This window comes from Somniosus microcephalus, chromosome 31 (genome assembly GCF_052327205.1).
Source record: "Somniosus microcephalus isolate GS21.2 chromosome 31, FLI_Smic_1.0, whole genome shotgun sequence".
Taxonomy (NCBI): Eukaryota; Metazoa; Chordata; class Chondrichthyes; order Squaliformes; family Somniosidae; genus Somniosus; species Somniosus microcephalus.
The window spans coordinates 29,203,880-29,222,708 of record NC_141017.1 but is presented as its reverse complement, the minus strand read 5'-3'; the positions used below and the strand labels follow the sequence as shown (position 1 = coordinate 29,222,708).

The following is an 18,829-nucleotide window of genomic DNA, read 5'->3' as shown; positions in this document are numbered from 1 at the left end:
CGAATACATGGACACCAACAGATGGCTGGCAGTGAGTTAGGAGGCGGCAATTCGGACAAGTGATTCTGATGATACTGCTTGCTAGGAGCTGAAATTCACTCATTGCCAGATATTTATTTATAAATATAATCATATGGTTACTTTTTGCTCATAGTCTTGAGTGCATTTATCTCAAATTGGTATCAATTGCAACATTTAAATGGCCCTGAAATGAGTCTTAAGCGTTGCAAATCTTTAATTTTTTCAAATGTTCCTGTTTACCTGGTTCATTGCTGACCCATACAGGCCAGCAAGGCTGCTGCTTTCATCCTCTAGTTTGTGCTGAATTACTGGAGTTCAGGCATGGCAGGGGTTAAGGTTGCTATAGTTGATCAGGTCCAATGGGGTTGGGGGGCAGGGTTGTGGGGGGAGGTGGGGGCTGGAAGTCATCTTGGGTTCTGGGTCCTGATTGCTATCTCGTGACCACCCTGCTACAAAGTGCATAGAAACATAGAAGATAGGAGCAGGAGTAGGCCATTCGGCCCCTCGAGCCTGTTCCGCCATTTAATGAGATCATGGCTGATCATCCAAACTCAGTACCCTGTCCCTGCTTTCTCCCCATATCCCTTGATCCCTTTAGCCTTAAGAAATATATCCAACTCCTTCTTGAATATATTTAATGAATTGGCCTCAACTGCCTTGTGTGGTAGAGAATTCCACAGGTTCACCACTCTGGGTGAAGAAATTCCTCCTCATCTCAGTCCTAAATGGCTTACCCCTTATCCTTAGACTGTGACCCCTGGTTCTGGACTCCGCCACCATCGGGAACATCCTTCCTGCATCTAGTCTGTCTAGTCCTGTTAGAATTTTATAAGTTTCAATGAGATCCCCTCTCATTCTTCTAAACTCCAGCAAATATAAGCCCAATCGACCCAATCTCTCTTCATATTTCATTCCTGCCATCCCAGGTATCAGTCTGGCGAATCTTCGCTGCACTCCTTCCATGGCAAGAACATCCTTCCTCAGCTAAGGCGACCAAAACTGCACACAATACTCAAGGTGCACAGTTGACAGATGAGGGTGGGATTGAGCGCAGTTGTCTGCGGACACTCTCTGTCTGAGCTCACACTGGCCACTTGGGAGAAGTATCGAAGTACCGTAAGATAGTCAGAGCTTATGGAACCATTAGTGCGGTCATCTTTGGCCAAGTCCAAACATGGACTGGGGGCTAGGTTAGGGAAGCTGTGTGGGGTGTGAAGGGCTTTGGACAGCCTCACTCACTATGCAGAAAATTTTCTTTTTAACACGGGTCAAAAAACTGTCCAAATCTTAATTTATTCATAGCAATTACTAGACATTAAGATTAAACCTAAACTTAACCCTAATGCAGAGGTGGTCACCAATGAAACCAGATGGTCCACTTCAAACAGTGGCAGGTGGCCACCTTAGGGGCTGCATGAGTCAGTACCTTCAGGAGAGGACAACAGGAGCCTGATCCAGGCCAAACAAACCTTGGCAATCTGGACAGGCGTTTCTCTAGACTGAACTGTACTGACGGCCGGTGCACACACACACACACACACCTCACCTATTTAGGAACTTCACTGCCACCACATCTTCTGAAATTCTTCCCTGCCTTTCTCAGTTCCACCAAGCGACACAAATCCATCGAGGACAGCGAGATGGAGAGCCCAGTGGATGAAGTCTTCTACTCTGGCACAGGGCGATCACCGGCTGCAGGTAGCAGTCAGGGCGGTGGTTGGCCTAATGACGTAGACACAGGTAAGGACCTCCGTTGGGTAGAATGTTCTGCTTTTTGACTTTCCCTTTGCTCTGTATCCCACCTTAGAGCAATCCTGTCTACACACTGATTTATTTTTGTGAGTGTGACCTCCATGTACTCTCTCCACCCTTTCACATTTGGCCTTGGGTTCTGGTCTCTGGTAGGTCTGCTGAGCTTCACTGGGTAATACAGAGACCCAGATACAAGGGCATGCTCCCTGGAAACAGGAGGTCTTAACCTGGTGTCGAGTTCATAGACCCACATTTTTGCGTGTCTACACCACTTGATGGCTCCCCCCAAGGTTTGCGCAGGACAGGATAGTGTATCATTATGGGCCTGGAGCATCAACTCCGAGGTTGAAAGTTCAAAACTCACCGTGGCAAAGTTGTGAAATTAAATCCAATAGCTCTCGTACTTTGAAAACCGACCACGAAGGCTACTGGTGTTATATAAACCCAACTGTTTTATTAAAGCCCTTCAGAGAAGGGGAACCTGCCTGAATCCAGTCATAGAATCATAGAGCACAGAAGGAGGCCATTCGGCCCATCGTGCCTGTGCCGGCTCTTTGAAAGAGCTCTCCAATTAGTCCCACTCCCACCTGCTCTTTCCCCCATAGCCCTGCAAATTATTCCCCTTCAAGTATTTATCCAATTCCCTTGTGAAAGTTACTATTGAATCTGCTTCCACCGCCCTTTCAGGCAGCGCGTTCCAGATCACAACAACTCGCTGCATTAAAAACATTTCTCCTCGTCTCGCCCCCCACTCTGGTTCTTTTGCCCATTATATTAAAAAAAAAATTTTCATCCCAAATTGGGAGGGCCAGCATATATTCGAAGGGCCACACGGGTTCGGCAATAAATGAAGCCACCCACATGCGGAGGACAAGTTTTAAAAAAAATAAAAGGGCCGATTGTTCCGATGGTGGGAGAGCTCTGTGTGTGGCTGCATCTCCCTTAATGTGCAAATGCCTTAAGGGTGCCATTGCACTCCAGAGAATGGTATCTGTGTAGAAGCGACACAGAACCGGCAGTCCTCCAGCACAAGGCCCCACGATCTACCCGGGGGGGGAGTGGAGCCCCGCTGTCGGTGGCCTCACACCAACTCTGGGCCGCCTGCCTTTTCTGCGGCCTGGAGGAGTCCGTGTTCCACGTTTATACAGAGTGTGAGAGGTTGCAGCCCCTCTTCCATTATTTGAAGGGGCTGCTCCTCGATTTTTGGCTGCACTTCAGTCCCACGCTCCCGATCTTCGGTCACCCGGTGCGGATGAGAGCGGGCAGATCGGCGGACCTCCTCATAGGACTGCTCCTGGGCCTGGCCAAAAAAGCCATCAATTGGTCCAGGCAGCGGGCGGTCGATCGGCCCGATTGCCTGTCTCTCTTCCGCGGCCATGTTCGCGCCTGGGTGGCCCTGGAGATGGAGCGCGCGCGGTGTCCGCCGGCGTGCTCGAGGCCTTCCGCGACCGGTGGGCGCCGCGGGGACTGGAGTGCCTCATCACCCTGGCCAACCAAATTTTAATTTAATTTGTTAAGTTTTATTTAAAGTTTTATTAAGTTGCAGACAATTTGTTTATCCACCCACACTAAAAGAGTACACCAACTCTGGCCGAGGTAAGTACGATCCCCCGTTTTTGCACAACGCGGTCTCCGTTGAGGTGAAGCTGAAGCCCACTTTTGCGTCAGTGCAATCTGGGTATTGCAGTCCGGCCTCCGCTTCATGAGCTTGTCAATCCACACCTCTTCACAATGCGTCTGGATTGTACCCCGACATGTCGGGATTCTGTGGACTGGTGCATTTACTGCCTGCCGAGTTGAACCCAGACTTTTAGGAACATTTCACATTGCATTAATCAGCCGACCCAATACGATACGCACCGACCAGTTTCCATTTGGTATAGATGCGCGTGACGCGGTCTCCCGTGCATTTGAAGAAAAATGGCGGGCCAACCGTCAACCAGTTCCCTAGCAACCATAAAGAACAGGAGGCGTAAGTTAACCAGTTAAAATGGCCACTGCAGTCAGGGCCGCAGCAACAGCGACAGAAGCTTTACTGTTGGTCCTCTTTTTGTTGAACCAATTAACTGTAAATGAATAGAACTTTAAATAAAACTTACCAAATTAAATTAAAATTACATTGGCCAGGGTGATGATGATGCACTCCAGTCCCCGCGGCGCCCATTGGTCGCGGAAGGCCTCAAGCGTGCCAGCGGACACCACGCGCGCTCCATCTCCAGGGCCACCCGGGCGAGAACATGGCCGCGGAAGAGAGGCAGGCAATCGGGCCGAATGACCCCCCCCCCCCCCGACCGCCCGCTGCCTGGACCTGTTAATGGCCACTTTGGCCAGGCCCAGGAGCAGTCCTACGAGGAGGTCTCCCCCGACCTGCCCGCTCCCCTCCACACCGGGTGACCGAAGATCAGGAGCGTGGGACTGAAGTGCAGCCAAAAATCGAGGAGCAGCCCCTTCAAGTGATGGAACAGGGGCTGCAACCTCTGACATTGAATATAAACATGGAACACGGACTCCTCTAGGCCGCAAAAAAGGCAGGCGGCCTGGGAATCCATAAACCTACTTAAAAGCTGATTGCACGGGACTGCTCCATGCAACACCCTCCAGGCCAAGTCCCCAATAGAAAAGGGGAGGACACCTGCGTAGCGAGCCCTCCATTGGGAGCTATACTGTTAGTGATGTTATCATAAGAATGCTTAACAGGATTGTATGGGATCATTTTCTGCTGTACCAACAGTGGTGATAACCTGGTTATTTTATTTCGTTAATGCACCCCTTAAAATAGCAGAGACTTGCTGCGTGTTTATATGATGATGTAACAACCGCCATAGCGCCTTATGACATTGCGACCGAACGCGCCCTATTGACTCGACTAGTCCAACGCTCTGCAGGTCGGCCTCCCGCCCAGCTTGCACCTTCCTTAAACTTGAGCTCATCCAAAACTCTGCCGCCCGTGTCCCAACTCGCACCAAGTCCCGTTCACCCATCGCCCCTTGTGCTCGCTGACCTTCATTGGCACCCGGTCCGGCCACACCTCGATTTTAAAATTCTCATCCTTGTGTTCAGATCCCTCCATAGCCTCGCCCCTCCCTATCCCTGCAACCTCCTCCAACCCTCTGAGATCTCTGCGCTCCTCCAATTCTGGCCACGTGCGCATCCCCGATTTCCACCGCTCCACCATTGGCGGTCGTGCCTTCAGCTGCCTCGGCCCTAAGCTCCGGAATTCCCTCCCTAAACCTTTTACGCATTTCTGTTTGTCCATGATATAAATGGAAAATGCAGTGTGTCCCTGTTGGGTGATGTGTGTATCCTGTCAGTTTAGTTGGATTATTGTCGGATGTGACGTGGCCTCAGTGTTGTGGGTTCAAGCCCCAATCCAAAGATGTGAGCACGAAATCCAAGCTGACGCTCCCAGTGCAGTACTGAGGGAGTGCTGCACTGTCGGAGGTGCCGTCTTTCGGATGAGACGTTAAACCGAGGCCCCCGTCTGCCCTCTCAGGTGGAAGTAAAAGATCCCACGGCACTATTTGGAAGAAGAGCAGGGGGGGGGGGGAGTTCTCCCCGGTGTCCTGGGGGCCAATATTTATCCCTCAACTAACATCGCTAAAAAAACAGATTATCTGGTCATGTATCACATTGCTGTTTGCGGGAGCTTGCTGTGCGCAAATTGGCTGCTACCATTCCCTTCTTCAAAAAGTATGTCGCTGGCTAGCAAAGTGCTTTGGGACGTCCTGAAGCCCTGAAAGGTGCTATATAAATGCAGGTTCTTTCCTTATGTGTATCATCTATCGAGCATTGTACACTCAGTCCACACGCCTGTGCGAGAGTGGCCAACGGAACGCCGTCACTGGATGGCAGCACGGGCGCACTGGCGCGTCCTGCTCCACCTCTGTGGTGACCTGGTGTGGCACGTTCTCACTCTTGCGCAGACTGGCACGAGGGCAGGAGGGAGGGAGTGGGTGTGGGGGGGTGTCGGGCGGGTGGGGGGGGAGAGGGGCGGTGAAGAAAGGCAGGGCCCGTTGCCCCTGACGACGAGCTCATTAGCAGTCGCCTCTCTCAGCTGGTGCGTGATGCGGGGAGACCCAACAGGTAGCGGGGGGGGGGGGTGGTGCGGGGGATAACATCACAAAAATTAGAACAAATGGGGATAGGGGCAATGGAAATCCATTTTTTAAAATGACAATTGGAGGAAGGGGGGAGGGAAATAGGGCATAAAATCTGTTGCTAAATGCTGAAATGGATGACAACAAGACCACATTGTTCCTTTAAGAGGATTGCTTACGATCCAATGCTTCTCCCTCTCTCTCTCTCTCTGTTTTTTTTAATTAAACGAGGAGGAGAGAGGGTGAGCAAAGGCATTATCACATTCTGTAGCATTTTCCGAACGTTACTTGTGGTGAGGTAGAGAGAGAGAGAGGAGAAAAAAAACAACAGCCATAAAAAGCAGCTTGTTAGTTCAAGAAATCCAGAAAAAGGAGGAGCGTTGCCAAAAAAAAGATCGGGAGCAGCAGGAATACAGATGGATTCCTTCATTCGTCACAAGGCCTGGCATGTTTTCCAAACCTCTTTGTGTCGAATGTCTTTTAAGTTTTTTTAAAAATCCGACTAGGCTCTTGCAAAGAAAGACATTGTAAATCAGAGCACTGCTAAAGAGTTCCTGGAGCCCGGGGAGACAGGATAGCACCACTGCACTTGGCTTCCCGCTGAAGCCATCTCTTGCTAGGTCCCTCCACCAAATATACCGGGACTTCGGTAAATTAACTCGATAATTGGTTGGATGGGGAAGTAGCAGGTGCCTTTTCAAGGTGCAGCTAGTTTTCTCGTGCCGTGGCTCGGTGGTGCAGCCCTCTCGCCTCTGAGTCAGAAGGTTGTGGGTTCTGAGCTCCGCTCCAGAGACTTGTGCACAAAATCCAGGCTGACGCTCCCAGTGTCAGTGCTGAGGGAGCACCGCACGGTCAGAGGGGCAGTACTGAGGGAGAGCCGCACGATCAGAGGGGCTGTACTGAGGGAGCGCTGCACTGTCGGAGTGGCAGTACTGAGGGAGTGCCGCACTGTCAGAGGGGCTCTACTGGAGTGCTGCGCTGTCGGTGGTGCCGTTGTTCGGATGAGACGTTAAACCGAGGCCCCGTCTGCCCTCCCGGGTGGATGTAAAAGATCCCACGGCCATTATTTCGAAGAAGAGCAGGGGAGCTCTCTCTGGTGTCCTGGCCAATATTTATCCCTCAATCAACATAACAAAAACAGATTATCTGGGTCATTATCACATTGCTGTTTGTGGGAGCTTGCTGTGCGCAAATTGGCTGCTGCCTTTCCTACATTACAACAGCGACTCCACTTCAAAACGTCCTGAGGTTGTGAAAGGCGCTATAGAAATGCAAGTCTTTCTTTCAGAGAGAGTAATTAAATCTATCAGAGTCAGAATTATACTCTTAACCGGAGCGGATATAAGGAATTTGTATTCATATGTCATGCTCTCCTGAAGTCCCAAAGCTCTTAACATACACTACCTCTGAGCTGCCACCAGTGTTGCTCTGTAGGTGAGCACGGCAGTCATTTTACACAAGCTCAGTCACACAGACAACAATGAGGTAAATGACCAGTTAATCTGTCCTTGGTGGGGTTAGTTGAGGGAATTTTGGACAGGATACGGGGCAGAACTCCTTCCTAATGTTCACGTCCACCTCAACAGAAGGGCTGGGCCTCAGTTCAATGTCTCCTCTGGAAGATGGTCCCCCTGAAAGCGCCCACTCCCTCATTATTGCACTGTCTGCAATGTTTTTAAATCTTAAGATTAGAGCTAGACCATTTAGGAGTGAAATCAGGAAGCACTTCTTCACATACACGGGGGCGGGGGGCAGTGGAAATCTGGAACTCTCGCCCCCAAAAGGCAGTGGCTGCCTGGGGTCAACTGAAATGTTCAAGACTGAGATCGATGTGTTGGGCTAAGGAATATGGAGCAAAGGCAGGTAAATGGAGTTGGGGTGCAGATCAACCATGGTCTAATTGAATGGCGGAACAGGCTCAAGGGGCTGAATGGCCTGCTCCTGTTCCTTTCTTCCAGCCTAGATGATGGCCCTGACTTTCCGCACCAGTGCCACCCTAATTTCACCTGTAGGGGGTTTTGGTTTGGGGTTTGTGTCTGGCCAGTCAGGCGTGTGTCTGAGCTGCTCCAGCCCCGTGCGGTTCGAATCGTTTCCCCTCTGGTTCTGACCACCGGACTTATTACGAGCAGCGATATAAACAAAACGAAACCAGTGGTTTGGTGCAAAGAAAACCAATGTTTATTAAAAATAGAGAAAAATAAACACTATACAGAGAAAATCACTATGTATGTAACACAATTACACTTAGCGGGGGAGGAGAAATGGACACATCGAGGGAAAATGACTAAAATGACAATTTTAGCAATCCCCTTAACTCCCACCCTCTACACCTATCTAAGTTGTCTTGTGATGGGCCAGAAAGTTTATGCTCACCAGTCTCGGATGTTAGAACGCCTGCTCCGTGCCCCATTGCCTGCCGATGTCTTTAGGGTTTTCACCGCCCAGAGCAGAGATACCCCAGTGATTTAAAATGTAACTGTCGGTATCCTGCTTCCCGGGACGGGCTCTTCGTCGTCGATCTTCTTGATGGTAAGGCAGGGCACCGGAGTCCAGGCGAGAGAGAGAGAGATATATGGCTTCCCGAGGGACTACTTATACCCCTTTCTGGGAGCCCTTATCACTCGCCAGATCAGCTTGTTTCTTTGTCTGACCTGGACATGTTGAAGATGATACAAAGGAGACCGATCTGGGCCCATCGACCTGGATGGCCGGTTAATCGGTCTTTAAACGTCCCATAAGTGTTTTCCTTTGTGTAACTGGTCTTGTGATGGGGCCATTCCAGTTTGAATGCCCCGTTGATCATTTCCAAACAGTGTTGAAGTCAGCTAATGAAGGTCTGAATGCAGCTATTACCCGTTGATTATCTGTGCAAACGGCCTTGATGGGTTTTAATCAGAGGCCCGAATGCCACTGTTTGCTTCTCATACATAAATGCCGAAGGCCTGTCTGCCTTCTAATTTGTGGAACATTCCTTCTTTGTCAGTCCAAACCTGAACTTTGCAGGCCTTGGCCATGAGGTTGACCGCAGCCATCTTGTTGGGCCCTGGAGCCCTGGATTTTAAACTCAGTCCAGCCAGGGTTTCTCCAATAAGCCAGAAGTAAATCTTCAGGGGAGACATGAAATTTGCGAACCCTTTCACACCAGAAGTGACGGAAGCTCTGTTTACACATGCGAGGTAACGGAGGCACAGCATCAGAAAGGAGGAAATTCAGATGTGTTCAGGTCCTGGGTGAGGCTTGAACCAAACACCTTCCAGATTCATAGGCGAGAGTGCTGCCGCATGAGCTAAACTTAATTTCTGTCGCACAGAAAGTATTTTTTTAAATTTGGAAATGGGTCTATATTTAGAAGTTGACTATAGGGTCCGGGCTGAGAAATGGTAGCCTCTCTCTTCTTTCCACCAACCCCCCTCCAACCCCTTTCCTTGTTTTCTTTGCTTCTTCCTTATCTCCCCTAGATCACCAGGTTAGGCCACATCCTAAAGTAGGGTCAATCCCAGTCCAGATAATGATATCGTAGAATGTCGGAGATCACTGTTCCCTGTGCCCAGGTGCACTGCATCAGGTGGGTGCAACACAGAGTGGATAGTTGGGCATTTAAATAAATGGATGGAAAATCAGACCCTAAGGGGTGCATGTTCCTGCCCACACGGTTTTCTTCTCTCCTCTTTTGCCCAGGTGATCCAATACGCCGAGGAGCAGGAAAATAGGAAACGCTAGGAAGAATTGCTCTGTTGTTCTTTGGTTTGACAGGAAAAGCTTATACAGGAAACTTTGGTTTATCCGGAGGTTGTATGTCCGGAATACTTGATCTAACGGCAAAAATCAGGAGCCGTTTTCCATAAGTTTTTTTTAGATCTCGTTCTTTTTTTTTTCCCAGTCAGGCACTGCAAGGTCTGTAGCTATAGCAACAGCTTCAGCTAGAGATGCTTGCAGCTGCAGCCGACTCTTTAGAAGCTGTTGCTAAGCAACAGTGTTTGTTGTCAGATACGGAGATGAAAACCTCCGTATGCTTCAACATTAACTTTGTATGTCCGGCAGTTTTGATAGATCGGCAACATGCCGGTCCCGTCGGTGCCGGATATCACAAAGTTTCCTGTAATGGGATGTCTAGTTTGGCGATCCATTCGATGGCCTCCTGAGATGCCGAGTGGAGAAATGAAGTGTCTCCCGCAACAGATCTTAATGGGCAGGTTGATGCGATGTGTTCCGTGGTCTGGGACTCATGGCCACAGTCGCACTTCGGGTCGTACCTCATCTTCCACTTGTGGAGCAGGCGGCCGCATCGTCCGTGCCCTGTGCGGACTCGGTTGAGCGCCGCCCACTGTCTCCGAGGGAGGTCGAAGCCAGACACCTCTGCTGTTACCTGTAGTGACATCGTAAACACCTATTTGAATGCATTTATCATGTTGCTACACACAAGTGACTTAAGCAGCCCATCTCCCAGACTGATTGTGACTGGCAGTTTCAGAGATTCACGGGTGTCATTGTTTAAGCCGGTGTTCCACATGTATCTGATTTCCTGATCTATTTCAGGGTTATTGCTCACTTTAATGCCTTGTTCATGTGACTAGTTTTAAAGCCATAGTGGATATAGAAATAACAGCAGAGAAAGAAAGACTTGCATTTCTATAGCACCTTTCATGACCTCAGGACGCCCCAAAGCGCTTTACAGCCAATTTTTGCAGTGTAGCCATTTTGGTAATGTCGGAAATGCGGCAGCCAATTTGTGCACAGTAGGATCCCACAAACACCAATGAGATAACAACCAGCTAATAGTCAAGAAGGAGGCCCTTTGGCCCATCATTCCCGTGCCGCTGCTAGCTCTTCAACTGGAGCCGGTTACTCCAATCCCGTTTCCCTGCCCGTTCCCCGTTGATCTTCTATATTCTCCCTTTTGAACACCCTCATCCGATTCCCTTTAGTTTTAGTCCCTGGCTCGCTTGCGATAAAGCATTCAAACAACCCTCTGCGTGAAAGCGTTTCTTTGAACTTCCCCTGTCATTTTTTAGTGACAAGCTGGTACTGTATGTGTGTGAGACACTTATCGTGCACCTTCCTCCCGACGACATCTTTTTCAAAGGTTAAATAATTGTGGAGAAACGTTGTTTTAAAAAAAAAAAATTTCCTTCTCTTTTTTTTGTTCTGCGAAATTCAGAGATTCTCATATGGCAACAGGAAGTCGATTTTAAGGTGCACTTGGGGCTGTGACAGTATTTGGCCACGGTTTATGCCAAAAAAAAAGCTCTTAGCCTTTTAAGTTCACAATGTAACTCATATTTTTTCACTCATTATTTCCCATTATATAAGAACATAAGAAAATTCAAGGGTGAGAGAGACCCATTGAAGCCCATTTCTCTCGTACCCTTCAATTTTTGAAGTGTAGTCATTTTTGTAATGTCGGAAATGCGGCAGCCAATTTGTGCACAGCAGAATCCCACAAACACCAATGAGATAACAACCAGCTAATAGTCGAGAAGGAGGCCCTTCGGCCCATCATTGGGCTGAAGGGCATCCTTCTTGACTATCTTTCCTGGAATGGGACTGGAACCCACAACCTTCTGACTCAGATGCAAGAGTGCTACCCACCGAGCCACAGCTGACTGATGGCCTTTGGTGGACTTTGATGGTCTACCTGTCCCTGGGCCTCTTACTCACGATGTTGACATTGCTCTGTGCTGTTCTCTCTCCTACACTTGCTCTCCGGCAAGGGAGCACTATTCAGAGGCAGCGTTGCCCTGCTTCTGTACAACGCGTGAAGCTGCCCCTATTGAAATGGAAATATTGGGCCTATAGTTAGTTCCTCACCACCACCATCCTTCTTCCTGTGGGAAAGCACGTGGCCTTCAAATGGCAACTGCTCAATGAGGGATGACTGAAATCACAGCTCACCAGTGTGGGACATTGCAGAGAGAAACCCAGGTCACATTGGTCTGTGGTGGAGTATTCTTGACAATGGCGGTTAAGCGAGATATAGGCTGTGATTGATGCCCTGGATGGAAAGTTAGAGGAGCAAATAGGATTGGGAACATAGGAACATAGAAGTAGGCCATTCAGCCCCTCGAGCCTCAATGAGATCATGGCTGATCTGCGACCTAACTCCATATACTCACCTTTGCCCCATATCCCTTAATACCTTTGGTTAACAAAAATCTATCAATCTCCGATTTAAAATTAACAATTGGCCCAGCATCAATTGCCGTTTGCGGAAGAGAGTTCCAAATTTCTACCACCCTTTGTGTGTAGAAGCGTTTCCTAATTTCATTCCTGAAAGGTCTGGCTTTAATTTTTAGACTATGCCCCCTAGTCCTAGACTCCCCAACCAGCGGAAATAGTTTCTCTCTAGCGACCCTATCTGTTCCCCTTAATATCTGGAAAACTTCGATCAGATCACCCCTTAACCTTCTAAATTCTAGGGAATACAACCTTAATTTGTGTAATCTCTCTTAATTTAGCCCTTGAAGTCTAGGTATCATTCTGGTAAACCTACGCTGCACTCCTTCCAAGGCCAATATATGAAAACAATATCCCGGCATAAAGCTCGTTGGAACATTTGTTGCAATATCGCAAGGCTGAGTTCAAACTCATTGTTCTGACTGTCTGGCCAGAGAATATTCATCCCTCAAAGGACAGAGAGAAAAATAATAAAAAGATAAATTCCAAATTCCTTTCTGCCAACACATATTTATATTCTAATAAACTCACAGACCTTGAAACTCTGCGCGAAACGATAGCTCCGCATAGTTCCTCACCACTTAAGAATTCCAGCCTTGAAATTATGCCCGCCAGTATATGAACGCTTGATAATCTTGAAATTCCTCTCTGCTTTACAGGAATTCTGACCCGTTAACTAGAAGTGGAGGGAGGAATATCATATGAATGTGTTCGGTGCTGTTATCCCACAACATAGCTTCATAGCTGCAGGTCTTAAGTGTCAGCTCTGGCTCAGTGGGTAGCACACTCGCCTCTGAGTTAGAAGGATTGTGGGTTTGAGTCCCACACCAGAGGCTTCGAGCACAAAATCTAGGCTGACACTCCAGTGCAGTACAGAGAGAGCGCTGCACTGTCGGAGGTGCCATTTTTCGGATGAAATGTTAAACCAAGGACACGTCTATCCTCTCAGGTGGATGTAAAAGATCCCCTGGAGCTATTTTGAAGAAGAGCATGGGAGTTATCTCCAGTGTCCTAGCCAATATTTATTCCTCAACCAACACCACTAAACAAATAACCTGGTCATTATCACATTGCTGTTTGTGGGAGCTTGCTGTGCGCAAATTGTCTGCCGCGTTTCCGACATTACAACAGTGACTACACTTCAAAAAGTACTTCACTGGCTGCAAAGTGCTTTGGGATGGCCTGAGGCCGTGACACTGGGGAGAACTTCCCCTGCTCTTCTTCGAATAGTGGGATCTTTTACATCCACCTGAGAGGGCAGACGGGGCCTCGGTTTAACGTCTCATCCAAAAGACGGCACCTCCCTCGGCACTACACTGAAGTGACCACCTAGACTCCTCAGGAGACTGAAGAAATTTGGAATGACCCCCCAGATTCTCACCAACTTCCACCGGTGCACCATCGAGAGTACCCTGTCCGGCTGCATCACTACCTGGTATGGCAACTGCACCGCCACAGACCGCAAGGCTCTACAGATGGTGGTGAAAGCTGCACAACATACTATAGGAATTAAACTACCTGCTGTCAAGGATATTTACCCCGAGAGGTGCCGGGGGAAGGCCCTGAGAATCATCAAAGACGCGAGCCACCCCAGCCACAACCTCTTTGCCCTGCTCCCGTCCGGTAAGAGATACCGAAGCATACGGTCTCGTACCAGCAGGTTTCGAAACAGCTTCTACCCCCAGGCCATAAGACTCATGAACGAATAATTTATTATTATTTATTACTGTTGTTTTATTTATTATTACTGTATTTCTATTAGTATTTTTATCATTGCTATGCCATATTTATTCCAATGTTGGGAGGACTCGTAAAAATCAACATTTCATTGTGCAGTACACACGTTTGCTGCATATATGACAAATAAAACTGAATTGAAATTATGTGCTCAAGTCTCCGGCGTGGGACTTGAACTCACCACCTTCTGACTCAGGCCAGAGATGCTACCAACTAAGCCAAGGCTGGCACTTGTAGGTTTGCCACTTTCACAGGTTGGACAGGCTGCCCGCCCGCCCATGTGGCAGATGCATGGTTAAGCTGCCCATTCCCAATTTCTGTATTCATTCATGTTAACACCAGGGGTTCCTCCATGGATGTTTGAGGGTTTTGATGTACAAGTTAGTACTTTGTTTTTCCATAAAAGGTGGACTGCTGGGTGCGTTCCAGGAGGTAAATTCCAATGGCTTGTTATTTCCACTGCTCCATAAACCACACGCAGGGATTAAATGTCACTTTTTCCAGAAGTAACACATTTTCGGAGATTCTAGCAGATTCGCACTGGCGATCCTAATTCCAGCACAGATTATTTTTACATTATTTTCTCCTTGTCGCGCTGTTACTTTGCTCTACTTTTGCAAGATAAGGGAGTGGAGGGTTATGGGGAGCGGGCGGGGAAATGGCTTTGAGCCCAAGATCAGCCATGATCTTATTGAATGGCAGAGCAGGCTCGAGGGGCCATGTGGCCTATTCCTGCTCCTATTTCTTATGTTCTCTAGCTGTATCCTGGAGAGATAGAGGGTGAGGCGGAAACAGAGGAAAGAAAGAATGATAGCTGGAAAGGGAAAGACAAAGATGGCAGTAGAGAGAGAGAGAGAGAGAGAACGCGCAAGGGAAAGAGAGCGAAGTGGACAAGGGCAGAGCAGGAGAGATGGACAAAGAGTAAGGGAGCGAAAAAATAAGTTAAGAATATGGAAAAAGCATGGAACATGCTCTTTGGCCTCATAAGCCCACTTCTTCCAGAGACAATGTACAATCTGCTTTATCATGGAGTCTACCCAGTCCATTTAATCTCCTAAAATATGGTTCTGCAACTATCATATCCACTCCATCACCAAGACCACCTACTTCTACCTCCGTAACATCGCCGTGCCTGGCCCTACCTTTGCTCACCAGCTGCTAAAACCCTCATTCATGCGTTTGTTACCTCTAACCTTGACCATTCCAATGCTCGGCCAACCTCCCATCTCCCACCTTCCATAAACTTGAACTCATCCTAAACTCGACTGCCCGTGTCCTAACTCACACCCAGTCCCGTTCACCCAGCACCCCCTGACCTACATTGGCTCCCGGTCCGGCAACGGCTTGCTTTTAAAAGTCTCATCCTTGTTTTCAAATCCCTCCATGGCCCTCGCCCCTCCCTATCTCTGTAACCTCCTCCAGCCCCACAACCCTTCAGGATCTCTGCGCTCCGCCAATTCTGGCCTCTTGCGCATCCCCCGATTTTCATCGCTCCACCATTGCCGGCCGTGCCTAGGTCCTAGGCTCTGGAACTCCCTCCCTAAACCTCTCAGCCTCTCTCTCCTCTTTTAAGACGCTCTTTAAAACATACTTTTGGTCACCTTATCCACTATCTTTTTATGTGGCTCGGTGTCAAATTTTGTTTGACAAACGTTCCTCCTGAAGGGGCTTGGAACGTTTTACTATGTTAAAGGCGCTATATAAATGCAGGTTGATGTTGTTGCAACGTTTCTCCATGGTTCCTCCCCACCCTCCACAGCTAAATTAGTCAAAACTCCTAAATGCCCCTCCTTATTCACCTTTGACTGGGTACGCACATAGCAACAGGAGGAGGCCATTCAGCCCCTCGAGCCTGTTCCGCCATTCAATGAGATCATGGCTGATCTGTGACCTAACTCCATAAACCTGCCTTTGCCCCATATCCCTTAATACCTTTGGTGAACAGAAAGCGATCAATCTCAGATTTAAAATTAACAATTGATCCAGCATCAATTACCGTTTGCAGAAGAGAGTTCCAAACTTCTACCACCCTTTGTGCATAGAAGTGTTTCCTAATTTCACTTCTGGAAGGTCTGGCTCTAATTTTTAGGCTATGCCCCCTAGTCCTAGAATCCCCAACCAGTGGAAATAGTTTCTCTCTATCGACCCTATCTGTTCCCCTTAATATCTTGAAAACTTCAATCAGATCACCCCTTAACCTTCTAAATTCTAGGGAATACAACCCTAATTTGTGTAATCTCTCCTCGTAACTTAACCCTTGAAGTCTGGGTATCATTCTGGTAAACCTACGCTGCACTCCCTCCAAGGCCAATATATCCTTCCTCAGGTGTGGTGCCCAGAACTGCTCCCAGTGCTCCAGGTGTGGTCTAACCAGGGCTTTGTACAGCTGCAGCATAACTTCTACCCCCTTGTATTCTAGTCCTCTAGTTATAAAGGCCAGCATCTTATTTTCTGTACCTGTTCATGACATTTTAATGATCGATGTACCTGGAGCTTTGGACCTCCACTGTTTTTAGCCTTTCACCATTTAGAAAGTACCCTGTTCTCTCCTTTTTAGGTCCAAAGTGGATGACCTCACATTTGCCTACACTGAAATCCATTTGCCACAGTTTTGACCATTCACTTAATCTGTCGATATCCCTTTGCAATTTTCCGCTTGTTTTATGGGTGTTTTACTTATCACGACATGTCCACAGTCCCAGAAGCTCATGGTCCATGGAGCATTTCATTAGCTGGGAGAAGCAAACCAAAAAGATAGAGAAATAAAAGCAGAATGAGGGAGATGAACAGAGACAAAGGTTGAGAGGGGGAAAGATGTAGCTGGAGTTGAATACATAAACCTTCACTCAGATGCTGCGATCTTGGTGATCTAATTGAGGTGTTTACATAGAAACATAGAAGATAGGAGCAGGAGTAGGCCATTCGGCCCCTCGAGCCTGCTCCGCCATTTAATGTGATCATGGCTGATCATCCAAATTCAGTACCCTGTCCCTGCTTTCTCCCCATATCCCTTGATCCCTTTAGCCTTAAGAAATATATCCAACTCCTTCTTGAATATATTTAATGAATTGGCCTCCACTGCCTTCTGTGGTAGAGAATTCCACAGGTTCACCACTCTCTGGGTGAAGAAATTCCTCCTCATCTCTGTCCTAAAAGGCTTACCCCTTATCCTTAGACTGTGACCCCTGGTTCTGGACTCCCCGACCATCGGGGAATGGATAGGGTAGATAGAGAGAAACTATTTCCTCTGGTGGGGGAAAGTAAATGGTATGTTAGCTTTTGTTCCAAAGGGATTAGAGTATGAGAGTAAAGAAGTCTTACTACAATTATACAGGGCATTGGTGAGGCCACACCTGGAGTACTGTGTACAGTTCTGGTCTCCTTACCTAAGGAAAGACATACTTGCCTTAGAGGGAGTGCAACGAAGGTTCACTAGACTGGTTCCTGGGAGGAGGGGATTGTCCCTATGAGGAGCGATTGAGTCGACTAGGCCTATAATCCCTAGAGTTTAGAAGAATGAGAGTTGATCTGATTGAAACACATAAAATTCTTAAGGGGCTTGACAGGGTTAATGCTGAGAAAATGTTTCCCCTGGCTGGGGAGTCTAGAACTAGGGGGTCACAGTCTCAGAATAAGGGGTCGGCCATTTTAGGACTGAGATAAGGAGAAATTTCTTCACTCAGAGGGTGGTGAATCTTTGGAATTGCTCTAGTGGAAATCTGGAACTCTGTCCCCAAAAAGCTGTTGGATCAATTGAAATTTTCAAAACTGAGAGTGATCGATTTTTGTTGGATAAGGATATTAAAGGGTTACGGAACCAAGACGGACAGATGGAGTTTAGATACATATCAGCCATGATCTACAGGAAACTCTTTGGTATCCGGCACCGACAGGACCAGCGTGGTGCCGGTTTATCAAAAAGTCCGGATTACAGAGAGGTATAGTTAAAAGGTACACAGCAACAAATCTAGGCTTCCCTGTTGCTTAGCAACATGTGCAGGAACTCCGGCCACAGACCAAGCGTCCCTGTTGCTTAGCAACAAGTGTAGGAGCCCCAGTTACACAGCCACAGATCCAGGAACTGCCACTAATATGAAGTAAAACTTACCTGAACCAACTCCTGAATTTTGCCAGTTAACAGAGATTTCCGGTTAACAGAGATTGCCGGTAAATCGAGAGTTTCCTGTAATTGAATGGTGGAACAGGCCCAAGGGGCTGAATGGCCTCTTCCTGTTCCTATGTTCCTAGATAAAGTTTGAACACCAGGCTGCTGTTAGGTGGGTTTGTGAACTTTCTGGACAAACTTTTGCTAATGGTAGAGCTAGCCAAGTAGACCAAACAAAGCCCATTATTACCACCAACCAGGATTCTGTGAGTTCCAATCTCCTGGTGTCCGCTGTTCAAACTTGCCCGTCTCAGTTGCATTTGGTCTCCTGGGTGACTGGGCCTAAGCGTTGTGAATCGGCGAGTCGGTGACGGGGTGTCTTTGCAGCTGAAGGGGCTTCAAATTTGACGTGTCGCTCATTTGTTCCCAGGAATGACGTCACCCACTTCTTTAAAGAAGTCGGCGAAGCACGAGTTTGGCAGCGGGACACCCTCGCAAACCGTCTCCTCGCGAATGGCGTTCACGCATCACCCACTGCCCGTGATAGCAGGAACCAGACCAGGTGAGGAAAAACCCTCGCGACTATCCTTGACCGCGCAACCAGGCGCCTTGGCTTTAGTTGTTCTGAGGCGCACGTTACCGCGGATCGTGCCAACACGTCGAGTCTTGATCCCAATCTTGTACCTGGGAGAGAGAGAGAGAGAGAGAGAGAGAGAGGTGCCTGGAAGAGTGACGCCACTTTACCACAAGAAGGGAAAGTTGGGAATAAAAACAGAAAATGCTGGAGATACTCAGCAGGTCAGGGCAGCATCTGTGAAGTGAGAAACAGAGTTAACGTTTCAGGTCGATGACCTTTCGTCAGAACTGGAAAAAAGCAGGAAATGGAACAGATTTTTAAGCAAGTGAAGGGGCTGGGAAATGGGGGAGGGGATGAAAGAACAAA

At 48.2% G+C, this 18,829-nt stretch overlaps 1 protein-coding gene across 8 annotated transcripts in view; it reads left to right on the top strand.

Annotated features, from left to right (window-relative positions):
• nfixb (nuclear factor I/Xb) overlaps positions 1–18,829 on the top strand; it is a 609,152-nt gene that overhangs the window by 504,848 nt on the left and 85,475 nt on the right. For all 8 annotated transcript variants that reach the window (XM_085971683.1, XM_085971682.1, XM_085971684.1 and 5 more), the window contains 2 exons: positions 1,625–1,761; positions 18,317–18,448. In XM_085971683.1, coding sequence (XP_085827809.1) covers positions 1,625–1,761; positions 18,317–18,448 — 269 coding nt within the window. The remainder of the gene's footprint in view (positions 1–1,624; positions 1,762–18,316; positions 18,449–18,829) is intronic.